Source organism: Gallinula chloropus, assembly GCF_964237585.1.
Source record: "Gallinula chloropus genome assembly, chromosome: 20".
NCBI classification, from domain to species: domain Eukaryota; kingdom Metazoa; phylum Chordata; class Aves; order Gruiformes; family Rallidae; genus Gallinula; species Gallinula chloropus.
This window is the reverse complement of record NC_140105.1, coordinates 1,333,582-1,347,845: the sequence shown is the minus strand read 5'-3', so window position 1 is coordinate 1,347,845 and position 14,264 is coordinate 1,333,582. Positions and strand designations below refer to the sequence as shown.

The 14,264-nt window shown below is 50.2% G+C and overlaps 1 protein-coding gene across 1 annotated transcript in view; it reads left to right on the top strand.

Moving 5' to 3' along the window:
* The window catches only part of MAP2K4 (mitogen-activated protein kinase kinase 4), a gene marked incomplete at its 5' end in the record, with an annotated part of 58,852 nt that overhangs the window by 29,514 nt on the left and 15,074 nt on the right, over nt 1-14,264 (top strand). Inside the window, 2 exons of the mRNA XM_084273510.1 lie at nt 186-360; nt 9,500-9,619. Coding sequence (XP_084129636.1) covers nt 186-360; nt 9,500-9,619 — 295 coding nt within the window. The remainder of the gene's footprint in view (nt 1-185; nt 361-9,499; nt 9,620-14,264) is intronic.

Sequence of the window (14,264 nt, the reverse complement as noted above, 5' to 3'; positions counted from 1 at the left end):
GTCATCTTTGATTTAACAATTTCCCCTCACCCCTGCACCCCCCCACCCCAACCAAAATCCTTCGTGGAGTCAGATTGTTGCCTTTGTGAACCCCCCTCTCTTCTAATGTTTAATCAAGTGCTGAAAAAGAGACATTTACAGACTATTTAAAATGTGGAAAAATTGCTTCCCAATATTTTTGACAGAGAGAGACTGAGAACACACAGCATTGAATCATCAGGAAAATTGAAGATTTCCCCTGAACAACATTGGGATTTTACAGCAGAGGACTTGAAAGACCTTGGAGAAATTGGACGAGGCGCTTATGGTTCTGTCAACAAAATGGTCCACAAACCAAGTGGGCAAATTATGGCAGTTAAAGTAGGTGATGCCCATACTTACATTTGTACTTCAGTCCATTAGGGATTAAATGTGATGGAGAATTAATGTTCTTCCATCGAACACCCATCTACTGCTCTTTTGTATTTATTTCCAGTGTCAAGGCTGCTGTTTGCTGACAACACGTTGTGTGATGGGCTTATTGTCAAGTGGTGTGTGAAGCTCTCCTAACTCCTTGTGCCCTTTTGAACATGCCAATCAGAAACCTACTGTTTTGAGGGGATCACATGTCTCTGCAGACTGATAACGGGGCACAGGCCTTTCACCTCTGGGTCACTGGTTCGGATACAGCTGAGGTTGGTGGTAGGCACAGGCTGACAGCTAATAGCTTCTTGGTGTCTCTGGTGAAATGAGAGAGTGACTTGTGGTTTGGTTTTTATGGAAGCATGTCCCATGGTGTAGCCTCACCAGGAGGAGCTGGAATGGAGCAGACATCTTCTAGGGAATGTTTAGCTCCTGCTGGGGTGTCTTTGCTCTGTGCTTCCCATGCTGGACCTGGTCTGGAGATGGAAAGTGTAGCAGATTTCTGGACTGACCATTTTCAACCTTTTGCTGCTCAAAGACTCAACCTCAGAACCAGCAGTGATGTGCAGCCTCGGGTCCTGGGTGGCGTGGAGGGAGCTGCCTTCCCACAGCAGATGCTCACTGGGCAGCTTTGGGGAGCTGCTGGCCCATCAGGCTGGGGTGAGGGGCAGCAGCCATTCATGTGCACGCTCTCCCTCTCTCCCCTCCTTCCCTTTGCTTGCTGCTGGCTGGAGCTAATGGCATCAATCTTTCAGCTCTGATGCTGTCAACTCTAAGTGCTCCCATGAAGGGGAAGTGAGCTGTGTAGAGGTCTGTGTTTCTTTTCTCCAACTCTCCTCTTTGGAATATTCCTTGATCTGACCTGGAAATGTTCACTCTGGTCTCACGTGCCAGGTAGATGCTTCTCAGCCCCAGCTCTACCTGCTGTGAACCTAATTCATACCTGTCCCTTAAAGACTCATGTTTCTGGAGTGAGTGACCACTATCGTTTGGGTCTTCTCCAGTAAATACTGACTCTCTCACAGCAGTGGGATCCCTGGCCAGGTCTGAGTGCTTTGGATCACCATGCAGTGGTGGTTCAACCTTGTTTTGAATCCTGAAAAGTCTCCAGTGGAGCTAGAGGCTGCCTGTTAGCAAACTCCTGTTTGCCTTAGATGCCTTTGGTGGAACTGGCAGATGAGTGTGCAGGTGACAGGTTGAAAAGTGTTGAAGTGATGCCTGGGCACCCCCAGGGGTGTGGGACCTGGTTAACTCCAGTTTTGCTGCCATAATCATGATAGCTGTGGGTAAGATAAGGGCATATCTACAGCTGAGTCCTTTGTTCTCCAGAGCTCTGTGGTGGGCTGGGAAGAGCTCCTTGTTGGATCAGCTCACATCGCTGGGGAGGAGACTCTGCTGGCACAGAAGTGCTGTTAAGCCAAACTCTCTTTGCACAAGGGATGTTGGGCATGGTGAGATAATCTTGCCAGTGTTGAGGGTCTGTGATGGAGCTACAGCTCCTGTCTAGGAGGCAGAGGCACCAGTGCCGTGCTCTGGAAGCACCCATTTGGAGATGACATTGTACAGGCTGTTGAGGTGGCTTTCCCAAGGGATCAGAGGGGGTCTGAGCCCTGGGGGGTGTTGGGCTTGGACACTCACATCTACACAAACAAAACCTGACAGGTTCACAGCATCTGAACTTTGAAATGTCAAAATCACCAGCTGGGATGGTGCCATCTTCTTTTCTCTGAACCTTGGGTGGGCATGTCTGCAGGAGTAGGAAGGTTGGAAGGCCTGGGCAGCTGGGTTTCCAAAGTGTTAGTGGTGAGGGGCTGTCTCAGTGGGGTAAAGCAGGAGGTTGAGCACAGGTTCCTTTGCCTGCGAATGGGACAACCAGTGAGGTCTCCAGGGCGGCAGCAGCAGGCATTCCACAGCTTGGGTGGTGCAGTTGTTTGAGATGAGGTTTCAGGTCAGGGCTGAGCCTGGACTGTGGACTGACTAGGTCATCCCAAATTCCTTGGCCTTTTCTTTCTCAGGCTGCTGTTGCTTTGGGGGCAGACGGGGTTGTGTGCTGATCTCCTGGCTCCTGCTGGATCTAAAACTGCCCTAAAGGCCACTGTGCTTGGGGCTGTCCTCCTCCTGCTCTGTCTCCCTCAAGGCTCTGGTGTCCTGACAGCTTGTAGAGCTGTTGCCTTTGGAAGCCCCCAGCTCTCCCCCATCTGTAGTCAGGTCCATCTGCAGTTCCAGCTGCTCTCCATGATCTCTCCTTGCTCTCCAAGCAAGGTTTTCTTCTCCTTCAGAAAAATGTCTGTCTGTAAGAAAAGGTTTGGAAGGGGGATGGTGATTTGAGAAGAAAACGTGTCAGTCTAGTGATCTGAGGTCTTGGCTGTGATCTCAGTGATGCCTGCTTGCAGCTCCATGGTGTGGCACTGTGCTGTGTGCAGGGCATGGGGAACACTGCCCTGCAGCTGGCTGGATTGAGAAGCCCATGTCTCTGGCTGTTTGGTGGTGGCTGCTGTCCCTCTGCCATGCTGCCCCAAGAGCAGCAGCAGCACAACAGGCAAATCCTCCTTGGAAGGACACTGAGCAGTAGGAAACAGCTTTATGGAGGCTGCAAGCCAAAAGTTGCTGGCTGCTCTGTGCTGCTGAGTGAAGCACAGAGAGAGCTCCAGAAACTGCTCATCAGATGCAGAGAAAGCTGGTACAGGGACCTCCCCCAGCTCCTCCTCCATCCTTCACCACCCAAATTGCCTCTGGCGCTGCTGCAGATGTCCAGCACAGTCAGGTATCTTCCTCGCCCAGTTCTGAAAGGCCAAGTCCTATTTAGAGCTGCCATTGCCAGGCTGCATCGCTCGTGACTTGTCAGCCCCTTCTGCCACAGCCAGAGCTGGTGGCTCCTCATTTGCCAAGTCTGCTCTGGTCACATCACAAAGTGTGGATGAAACGTTGCTGTTTCCCTGTGCCAGAGGCTTCCTCTGGCTGACGGCAGCTCCTGGGGAGAGGCAGTGCAGGGTCTCTGGGTGCTTGTCCTGCTCACCTCTCTGCTGATGCAGCTGCTGGCCTGTACCCTCAACCCCCATTCCCAGCTCCTTCCCCTGGCTCTTTCTAGCCTGTCCTGTGTTCACAGCAGGAGCAGTCCTTGGTCCTGGCAGCGTGGTTCAGCTTGGCCTTTGCGGCTCTTCCCGCTTGGTGCCTGTGTGCAGAACACGCTGGCTCCAGCTGCCCCAGGAGTCTGCAGCACCCAGAGACTTGGCAAATGAGGAGCCCAAACCTCAGCCCAGCACTCAAGGGGTGGTCTCACCAACTCAGAGGATTTTTATTCAAGCCTTTCTCATGTTTTGCCCCTGGGAAATGTGTTATGTTCTTTAAGACGTAACAACAGACAGTCTTTTTAGAAGGTCCCTTCCTCTCTCAGGTCTGCCTAGAGATGAGATGTCCCTGTTTGCTCAATGTCAGCTGGCATTGCTGTCTCACTCTTATCAGGAAACCCCCAAAACCCTATTCATTCTCTTGAAGGCTTATTAGTACGAGGGCAAGTCTCTTCCAGGTGGGAAAGAGGACAGCCTGGTGCCAGCTCTGCTGGTGTGAAGTCACAGTTGCAAGGCTGGTTCGTATGTTAACTCACTCCTCACCTCTTTGGTAGGTTTCTCTTCTGGGCTCTTTGTTTTCCTTGAAGTCCCTGCCCTGGCCAGTATGTGCCTGCAGCACCAGCTCTCTGCACTACTGCCTTGTGCAGCTTCTGGTTCCACCCTGTGTCCTTTGACTTTGCTTCTGGTTTCTTGTTTTCTCTTTAGTCTGTTTTTGCCTGGTCTGGGTCGGTTCAGAAGTAACTTGTGACTAATCTCCCCAGCTCCCTCACTCTGTGGGGAGCCCTGATCCCTTCTCCTGGTTTTATCCTAGACACTTCACCAAAGGGGGCTGCAGAACAGCCCATACTGTATTTGTCATAGAATCATAGAATGATTTGGGTTGGAAGGGACCTCAAAGATCATCATCTAGTTCCAACCCCCCTGCAGTGTCCTCCAGCATCACCACATGGTGTTGTCCTGGCTGCTCTGGGGGTTGTGCATCTTGTTTTGTGAGAGTACCACCGATTTGAGGATCGGGATAGTCTTTGGCACATCAGAGGAACCCCAGAGAAGCCCCATTTTATTTGGGTGAAATGGCTTTCTTGGGAAACTCACCAAGCAGCTGGGGGGGTGTCTTTCTATCTTGAGGTTTCCTTCTGACACTTGGTGATAGTGCATGTACAAAAGGGGCTTGAGAAGATTTTTGGCATGCTTGGGGTTTTTCTGAACTGGTATAAAAATGCATAAATTAAAAAAAAAAAAAGCTCAACTGGAACAGAAAGGAGTGGTCTCCCCATTGGAGCTGGATGCTCTGCGTTAGTGTCCATAATACCTGGCATGGGTTTATTAGCCAGAGTGCTTAAGGCTTCTCAAAGGCAAAGGGAGTTTCTTGTTGGAAGAGTTCACCAGGCAAATGAGCAGCTATTTTAAATAGCCCAAGGTGAACCTGTTTGGTGGTGCCTGTGCAAGGCAGGAGCTGAGCACAGCAGGGATGTCCTGAGCGACTGGCAGGGTACATCCACATCCTGCTCTTCTCCCAGTCAACCCCCTGGGGCTGGGCAGGCCCTTTCTGCCCTGCAGCAGGCACCACTGACATTTGGGGTTCAGTCTTAACAGTTTCTGCCAGTTTCTTTTTAGCCAGTTGATCTGTCAAAGCAATAACCCATCAAGAGATGAGTGGTTTGGGCTTTGGTTCAGCTTCAAGCTGCTGCTTGTGGCCCCATGAAAATGGCTTGCACCGCTTTCTAATGGAGTTATTTTTCTGTCAGAAATAGGTACACCTAGGAGAGGAAGCCAGCTGGGGAGAGGGCAGTTTTATCCACTGTCTGTGTGCCCAGTTTTCCCCCACTCCCAAATTTCGGTGTTACACTAGGCTTTCCTGTGTCTCCCAGGCTCTGGTGTGTAAATCGGCCTAGCTGGCTCAGGCCTAGTCCAGGCCCCGCTTCCAGCCTGTGGCCTCAGATACTGCTGCTGGTTTCTAGTTTTCTCTTTAATCAGAGCAGAAGTTTTGACCAGGCTACAGGGTGGCTTCCACTTCAGCTTTAAACTTGTCCTAGTAAAATCAGAAACCGTTTTCAACATCAAGTGGGTAATGGGAGAACCTGGCCAAGGCCGTGAAAGATCCCTGTTCTTCCTGGAGAAGCCGCTAAGCTGTGGAGCTGTTTCTCATTGAGAGCACAGTGCCTTTTCCACATCGCTTTGCCTTGTAGGCAGTGCTCACTCTCTCATCCATAACCAGATGTTCATGTCTTTGGCCTTCCCAGGTTTTCTCACAGCTGAAATAGGTTCTAAGTGTCAGCAGAGACTGAACCTTTATCTCTGATCTCCCAGCCGTACCTGGGTGCCTGATAGCCCATAAAATCCCACCAAGATGACACATGAGCGTATTGAGCTCAGTGAAGGGGCAAATCCACCAGTCCTTCTGATTTCCCCTATGACTCTTGAAGAGAAGTCCTGGGGCTTTTCCCAGCTGGCTTCATTGCAAATCACTATTTCCATTCCTCACACAGTTAGGTACCCTCTCCCAAGTGAAGTCCTTATGGTTTATTGAGCAGATTTCCTGGTTCACTCACCCATTTGGGTAGCTGGCTATGAACTGGGGAAGCCAGGATAGTACTGGTAGTATGTTGGGAAAGGAGCAACTGAGCAAGGGCTAAAAGGAAAGGGGGAGAGTGAGTGAGAACCTTACACAGGTGGTGGTAAATGTGCTTCAGATGGATAGATGAATATTCTTGTTCTCAGCAGTTCCTGCTGGCTCGGTGTCCTCATCCCCTGCTGTGCCCAGGGAGCACCAGTCCACTGCCAGGCACGGCTGTAGTTTCTGCTGGGACACCTGTGAGCCCTGTCCACAGGACAGCACTGTGGTGTCTCCAACTCAAAGAACTGGGTTTCAGTTTTGGTGTTTGTAGTTTTTTAAAAAACCTTTTCTTTCCTTTTCTTTTCTGGATGTGCTGCTCCCCACTGCACCTGAATGTTTTCATGTGCTGACTGGGGTTGAATGTCTTTGGTTTGGGGTCTGATTTCTGGGATCTGTCTGGTTTTAAGTATGAGCTGTCCAGTCTGCAGCTTGGTGTGTGGCTGTTGATGCTGCCTAGGGCACAGCTTTCAGAGCTCTTGTTCCTGATGGCAGAAGGCTTTGTCCTAGCCTGGGTTTGTATTAAAAGGACTGGAGAGTTTTCTCCTGGAGGATTTGATGCAGATTAAGCTTGAACCCAACAAGGAACCATTAAGAAAGAAACTTTCCATAAGCCTCTACTACAGGAACTGCTTTTTCCTTACATGACTCGTTTGGCTGTGTCAGTGACTACTTGTGGTAGAGTAACCAGGCTGAGGAGTGAGACCTGCAGCTGAGTCAGACCTGTCCATCCATCCCTGTCTTAAATGGTGTCTCCAGGCTGTAGCCTCACCCTGTGTCTTCCTGCCCTGCTGTCTCCTGTGTTCTTGGGGGAGACTCTGGGAGCTGTCACAGTGTCTTGCTCTCTGCTTTGCAGTTAGGTAGAACATGGTCACTATGGTGTGTGTGCTCATGGTGGCTGCTGCTGACTTTAGTCACCTTTTCCTCTTTCCTTCTTCTTTTGATGAACGTTTGTTTCTCAGCTGCAGCAATTGTCCCTGGAGTGCTCTAGCTGAACAGGCATCTTGTCCAGCTTGGGCTGAGCCCAGCTCAGCTCCATGCTGCCCTTTCTCTCCTCTTGAATTTGCCCATCTCCAGTCTCCAGCACTCCTGTATGAGACCTCCCAGTCTTACATCATGTCATGACCTCCTCTCCCAGAAGCAGTGTTGGCTGGGCAGTTCATGCTGGCTTCTCAAGGTGCCCTGCGGTTCCTGTGTCTGCCTGTAGCCACCTCACTGTCTGTCTCTGGGTCCTCTGCCTGCCCTTTCTCTTCCTTGGGGAGATTGTGTTTGGAAAAAGGAGGAATCTTGGGGTTCAGTCTTGATCTGGGGTGTTGCTAAAGTCACCTCCAAACAACATGTATTTCACCTTCTTTCCAGAAGTGACAGCAGAGGAGGAAAGGTCAAACGTGGCAGGAGATGTTTCAGGGGCAGCTGGGGAGCTTGAGGACTGCGCTGGGGATGTCTGTGGCAGGATTGTGCAGATGAAGGGGGATGCAGAGGGGACTGGTGAGACTTGGTTAGTGAGCAGGAAAGAGGCTTTTTGGAGACAGCTCTGGGGTTGGCACAGCAGGGAGATGCAAGTTACAGTGTGGAGAAAAGCTGCTTTTAATCCTGCTCCTCACTGTAAACGCTTCAGAGGAGTGGATAGCATATCAGGGGCTGAACTGTCCTCAGAGGTGCCCCCGTGGTGCCTCAGGCATCTGCTGTCTCCTGTTGAGGTCAGAGCAATGGTATTGGCTTGTCAGGTGGGGCTGATGTCTGCCACCTAGGAGGAGACAGTCTGCTCGGCCTTTGATCTCTCAGCAGGGGGTGTAGAGTTTTACACGGTGTAGCTGTGAGACAATCAGACTCATCAGGGCGTCAGAACTTCAGTGTCCTTGAACCAGTGACCTAGAGGTGAAGCTTTTTAGTTTCATTACTAGTCTGAGCCATCTTCTTGCTCTGTTTGTGACTACAATGTCCCACCTGCTTGGTGGCCTTGCAGGGCCTGGGTGTGCTGGGCCAGTCTCTGCCCAGTTTTCCCAATTACTCCAAAATTTCCTGGGAGGGGAAAAGGACAATATGAATGGGGCAGTTACTGGTCTAGGCCAAACTAGAGCTACTAGACCCTTAAGAAGGAGTGGTGAAATCCCAAAAATATCAGGACACACCAAAGGTAAGGAAAATCAGTGTCAATGCTGTCCTCATTTTGTGTTGGGTCATCACAAAACACTCCTAAGGTTACCCCATCACACACTGCTGCTCAGACGGTGCAGCGTGAGCAGCCAGCCCTGAGGAGGTGCCCTCAGGTACCCAGCCTTGTGCTTGCTGGTGGGTCTGATGGTGATGCCACCAGCAGGCAGCTGGGTCAGTGGGGATGGGGGCTGCTACCTGGCAGTTTTTTTTTGCCCACAACCTTAAATATTTCTGTATCTCAGCTAGCCAAGTAGTCTTCCTCCTCCTGGAGGGTCTGGGCTACGCCTCTTGCTTTGGACTTCTCACCATATATTGATGTAATTTCTTCAGTGATTTTTCAACACGAGTCACAGCTTCAGGATCACAATTTTCCTCCCCTGTGATTCAGGGGCTGCATTAATTGATGCAAGTTAAATATGTCTGTAAAATCACCTGGAAAACTGTGGATGGTCTTCTCCATCACTCCCTTAACAAGCTTCATGTTGGAACATGGACAGTTTTCTGTTTTAAAACCTGTGGTGTTCTTTCAAGCCCAAATCAGATTTTTCTTTATATATAGTGTATATATAAAGTATAACGTGTGTGGATGCATATATATGTTTATATACACATTATGTGTGTGTATACACCATATATATATGTAAAAATGAGTATTTCTATGTAGTGTTCATGCTCCCCTGGCCAGCACTAGCTCAAGAACTGTTAGTTGTCTGGAAAGAGCTGATGGGACCGTGGCAATTAGCACTGCCAGAGCAATGTGTCCCCCCAGTGCTGTGATGGTCCCTTTTCACCGTGGAGGAAGCATGGTAGAAAGAGCCTTTTTTTTGTCTTCTGTGCTCCTCTTAGAAATTTTAAGCATAATGGTCCTTGGTTAAATTTCAAACCAGCCTTTAAGCCCCATCCAACGTGGCCAAGAACTGTGTGGGAACTTGTTTTGGAATGAAAGCCTTGAATGTGTTGCTGTGCTGGAGTTCTCACTGAAATCTCTGCTCTCCAGTTTCATTCTGACATCTCCTCTGAAAATGTTGATGCTCATGGGAGGACTGGGGATTTTACAGCCTGAATTAAACAGCTTGAGGGGGTTTTCAGTTATATCTCTTATTTGAGAGCACGGCTTAACCCTCTGGAGTGTGTTTGAGCATGCCTTGGGGGGTGTCTGCTCAGCCTTGGGGGCCCTGGCATGCTTCTCCAGAAGCAGGTCTGAGGATACAGTGATGGCTTGTGAGTGATAAAGTCTCTGCCACTCTTCCTCTTTCAGAGAATTCGGTCGACAGTGGATGAAAAGGAACAGAAGCAGCTTCTGATGGACCTTGATGTAGTGATGAGAAGCAGTGACTGCCCCTACATTGTTCAGTTTTATGGCGCGCTCTTCAGAGAGGTGGGCACCCCAAACGTGCTTCATTCAGAGCACAGTTTGGCTTTTACCTTTTGGGTTTTTCTCTCTCTCTCTCTTTGCAGTTTCCAACTTGCAGTAAGGAGGATAAAGTTAATTTGTGTTAGGCTCCTTAGCTCTGCTTGTAATCTGGGGAGTTTAACCAGGAGACCCAGACGTCTGGGTGCTGCTGAGCACAAGGATGCGGTTCCTCTTTGTCCCTGCACCTCTCCATGTGCTTCAGTCCCTCCTGCTGTTCTCCTCTCTTGAGGAGCCCTGGGTCTGTGACTCCCCTTGGGCTGGGTGCAGCTCTGTGGCACGGTGCTTGGATGCAAGAGTGGTTGATACCAGTGGTTTCAAGATGGGACTGTGTGTAGGACCTGTGTCCCTGCAGTGAAGGTGGCTGCATGAGAGGAGTTACAGCTCCCTGTAAGGGTGTCTGTGCTGCTGTACATACGTCTTCAGGCTGTGCCAGTGCCTGGATTGATGTGCATCTGGCTTGTACCTGCAGCCACACCAGTGTTCCTGGTTGGATGTTGTGTCTGGCCTGCAGCATCTGCTTGGGGAAGCCTGTGTGATACCTCACCGTAGCTTCAGTCATAAGCAGCTGGGTGTTTCCTGAGCTTGATCTTTGTGCTGAATGATTCTTCCTGGATTTCTGTGAAAGTGTCAGTTTCCCCTTAAATGCCTTTAAACACCTGTACCTGTTTACCATCCCTGGTGTTCCCTGAGGGGAGCTTCCCTTGGTTGCTCACTGCTCATTTGAAGGCCCAGCACCTTGGTTCATTTTCATGCTGCTGTTTTGAGTGAGGCCCCTGGTGCTTCCCCTGGGTTTGGTATTTGCAGAGGCAGTAAACAGATGATCTTTCTCCATCCTCCCCAGCCTGCTGGGGATTTATGGACAGCTGCCATATTCCCCCTCTGTTGTATCTTACAGAGCCTGAGAAGTGCCAGCCTGTGTCACACACAGAACCCCTGCCAGACCTTTCATCATCTTTCTTGCTGGTTTTTTGCATCTTTTCCCAGTTCTACACTGCCCTTGTGGGACAGAGATGAAATTGCATCACTGTTCTTGAGAGGAGCAGGACTTGCAGTAGCCAGCCTTGGGGCTGTGATTTTCCTCATCCCTTTATGCATATAGATGGTGTGGGCATGGAGTGGGTTACTCAGCATGGTGCTTCCATGAGTGCTTCCAGATGAAGAACAGAGGAGCACTGAAAGCTGCATCAGCTGGACACAGTTAATCCAGATGTACTTCAGCTGCTCATGGCCAGGAGTATGCAGTTAATAAATAGCTGCATGTTTGAGACTGTTTTAGCATCTACTACTTGTAGTTTAAGGAAGATATTACTCTGCAGGACCACAGAAGGTGTCCTCCCATCTCCTTGTGCTTTGCCCAGGCACTCCCTTTGCTGTCTAACTTGGAATGACCAGTAAAAGCAGTTGGGAAGCTGGCCTTCTCCATGCAGGCTGGACAGGCCTGTGCCATGGCTGGAGGCCATTCCTGACTCTGAGCTGAGTCTGCCCAGTACAGGCACGAGAAGAGGGATGTAGCACTTGGGGAGCAGTGTGGGATTGTGAGAGTTTGGTCTGTTTGCAAGAGTTTTGGGGAAGATGAATGTCAAAACCTGACTACTGCCTCCCCCTCTTCCAGAGAGCAGCTCTCCTGCAGTGGTGGTTACTCCCTTCCTGTAGCTGCTGAGGTGCTGAAGCTGGCAGGGTGGAGGGGAATAGACTTGTAACCTCACCTGTTTCTACTTATTTCAGCACAAATCCAGTACACCTGCTCAGGGGAAGAAGGAAAATAGAGGCCCACTGGTCACTAATCATCTTTGCATATTATCAGGAATAGCAGCCTGTGCAGAGTCTTCTGGGGCTGTTGCTGTGCTTTTGTCTTGTCAAAAGCTCCTGTCCCTCTGCAGCCAGGCAGGGTGCTCCTGGTTTCAGCCAGGTCACTCTGGGTTACATCATGTTTGTCCCTGGGATCCCCTTTTCCCCCACCCTTACCTCACTGTTGGCTTCTGAGATGAAAGCTGCTGCCTTCTCTCCTCGGTCCCCTACTGCCAAGGTGATGTTCCACATCGTGTACCTCAGAGGGACACAGGGTGAGCTGGTGTGCTCTGTCTTGTTGTGTTAATTATGTGTTCTAATACTAATTACGTCTTTTAAAGCGAGGAAACCATGGCAGCAGAGTCCCACAGGAAGGCAGAAAATCATTTCTTCAGTATTTTTGAGCTTGTCTCAGTCCCTACTCTGCTAAACAGATCTGTTTGCCAGTAGCTGTGAATGATCCAGGTCACTTGCACCATCCCCAGTGTCTAAGAGCATGGGGGTTCCTAAAGACTCAGCCTCTCTCAGGGAGCCCTGTAGCAAAACCCCTGTAAACAAAGCACTTTGTTCTAGTGTTCCAAGGTGAAAAGTAGGGAGATCAGTTCCAAAAGCCCCTTGGGACTGCCTGCTCTGAGCAGGGGTTCAGCTTCTCCAGGGATGGATGGGGCTACTGATGTGAAGTCTTTTTCTGCCTGTTCCTAAAATGTAGAAGACTTCAGCTTGAGCCTCTTTAGAGAAGTCTAAATGTTGAGTGGGCAGCTCTCAGGGTCCAGAGATGTTTGACCAGGGGATTACAGCAGCTTCAGGGACAGCAGCAGGGCAGCTGGGTGCTCTGCAAGGCAGGCAGCCTTTCTGGAGGCGTGGTGTGGAGAACCAGAGCTGAGCTGTTGGATCCAGGCAGTTTGGGGAGTGGGAGCACTACACCAGATTGGACAAGACTGATCATGGACTTAGGGACAAGTATCACAGCTGGCAGTCAGGAAGGTGGCTGTGAACAGCAGGCTGCTGTGGCAGCCCCCATGGGCACGAAGAGTTTGATTTGGAAAGGCTGCAGATGCTACACCTGTTTCTGTGCTCCCTCAGTTGTTCAGCAAGTGGTTTCTGAGAGGAAAGGGCTCTTCTGGGACCTGGTCTTGCTTGACCCTTGACCACATCCTAATGTGTGTAACGTGCTGCCTTAGTCCTGGGGTGTCCTTGGGTGCGTCTGTGTCTGTCCTGCAGCCTGGAACAGCGCAGGCACCAGCGGCTGGTGGCCAGGTACAGGCCTGGGAGTTCATTGGTGCCCATCAGGTGAAATGGAGCTGCCTGTTTAATGTGACAGGAGCAAAGCTGAAGGAGCAGGAGCCTGTTTCAGCCTGCTGGGCTCAGGTCCTGCATGGGACAGCTCTCTGGTCACTGCTGCTTGGTGAAGTTGTGACCTTCATGTCACTGTGCTGCACTTCTCGTGCTGTCACAGCATCCTTCCTTCTGCTGGTGCAGCTGCTGAGCAGACTGCTCCTGCTCCATTCTGTAACCATCCCAGGTAGAAAAAAATCAGACTTCTATTTTTCAATAACAGAAAGGTTTGGGATGGTATCTCTGAGGCTGGAAACGTGGGGTTAGTTATCCTGACCGCACTAATTGCTCTTTCCAAGTCACTGCTCCTGTTCCAGTGCCATGTCTGGTTTGGGATCTCAGCAGTGATGGCCACACAGTGTGAGTGTAGCAAGCTAAGTTCAAACAGTCAAGCTCAGTAGTTGATTAATTTCTGCCATGAAAAGTTAATTGCAAGTTGCAAAACGTGCCCAGGTGTTATCCCATGGGGACCTTCTGCTGGGACGAGAGAAGAGTTGGTACAGAAGTGTCAGCAGGACAGTGCTGATGTTGGGCTGAACTGTGGACATACCCATCATCAGTTGATACAAGGTGTCTGCTGTCTTTGCTATGGGTACACAGCACCCTGTGTGGATGAAAATCTCTGGCTCTGTTGGCATTGCTCAGGGCATCTGTCCCCAGGATTTGTTTCTGGTCCATAGGAAGGGTGTCCCCTGTGTCACATATGGATATGTGCAGGTGCACATTGGTTGCTCATATCCAGCTTCTCATCACCAAGTTCTCCCAAGTCTCTCTGACCTGTATGGATAATGGGGGTTGTCCTGACCCAGGTTTCATAGGAGGTCACTGAGTGGCAGAAACCCCTTTTTGGCCTTAAGCCCCATGGCATTGCAAGCTTTTGCTTTTGCATCAGCTAAGTGTGACTTGGGAACCACTCCTGACTGGGAGATCCCTTCAAAGAGAAGTGCCCTGGGTGCAGGGTGGGGGCACGGAGCTTTGCCACACCTTGAGCATGTCCATGCCCTGGAGTTTCTCCCTCATTTCACTTCCAGTATTAACATACTGGCTGCTCTGTGTTCTGTCTGGTCGTGGGAAACCTGTCTTCTGTAGGAGAACTGCTTGAGGGTGTTTCTTCTCTATTTATGTGCAGGTTGGACATAGCTGGTGAGGCACACAAGTGTTTTGGTGGTATTTAGCCAGGATGAGACAACCGGACTAATAACTCCATTCTGTGCTTAGCTTTTGGACTGCTAATGGAGCTTTAACACTCCAGGCTGTGATGCAGCCTGTGGAAGACAGGTATGAGGTGTCATTTCTGGTGAGGACAGGTCTAGTCCTAGTGTTTCAGTATCTGTAGCAGTGCAGAGCTGCCTGAAATGCCTGAGGTCCAGAGAAGTAGCTCATGCAAAGCCTCAACTGGAGGTAAAACATTCCAAAAAATAGATAATCCATGGCTTAGCTGTCCAGCACTGCATGGTAGATGCCTACTTAAACCAAAATCTGAAGT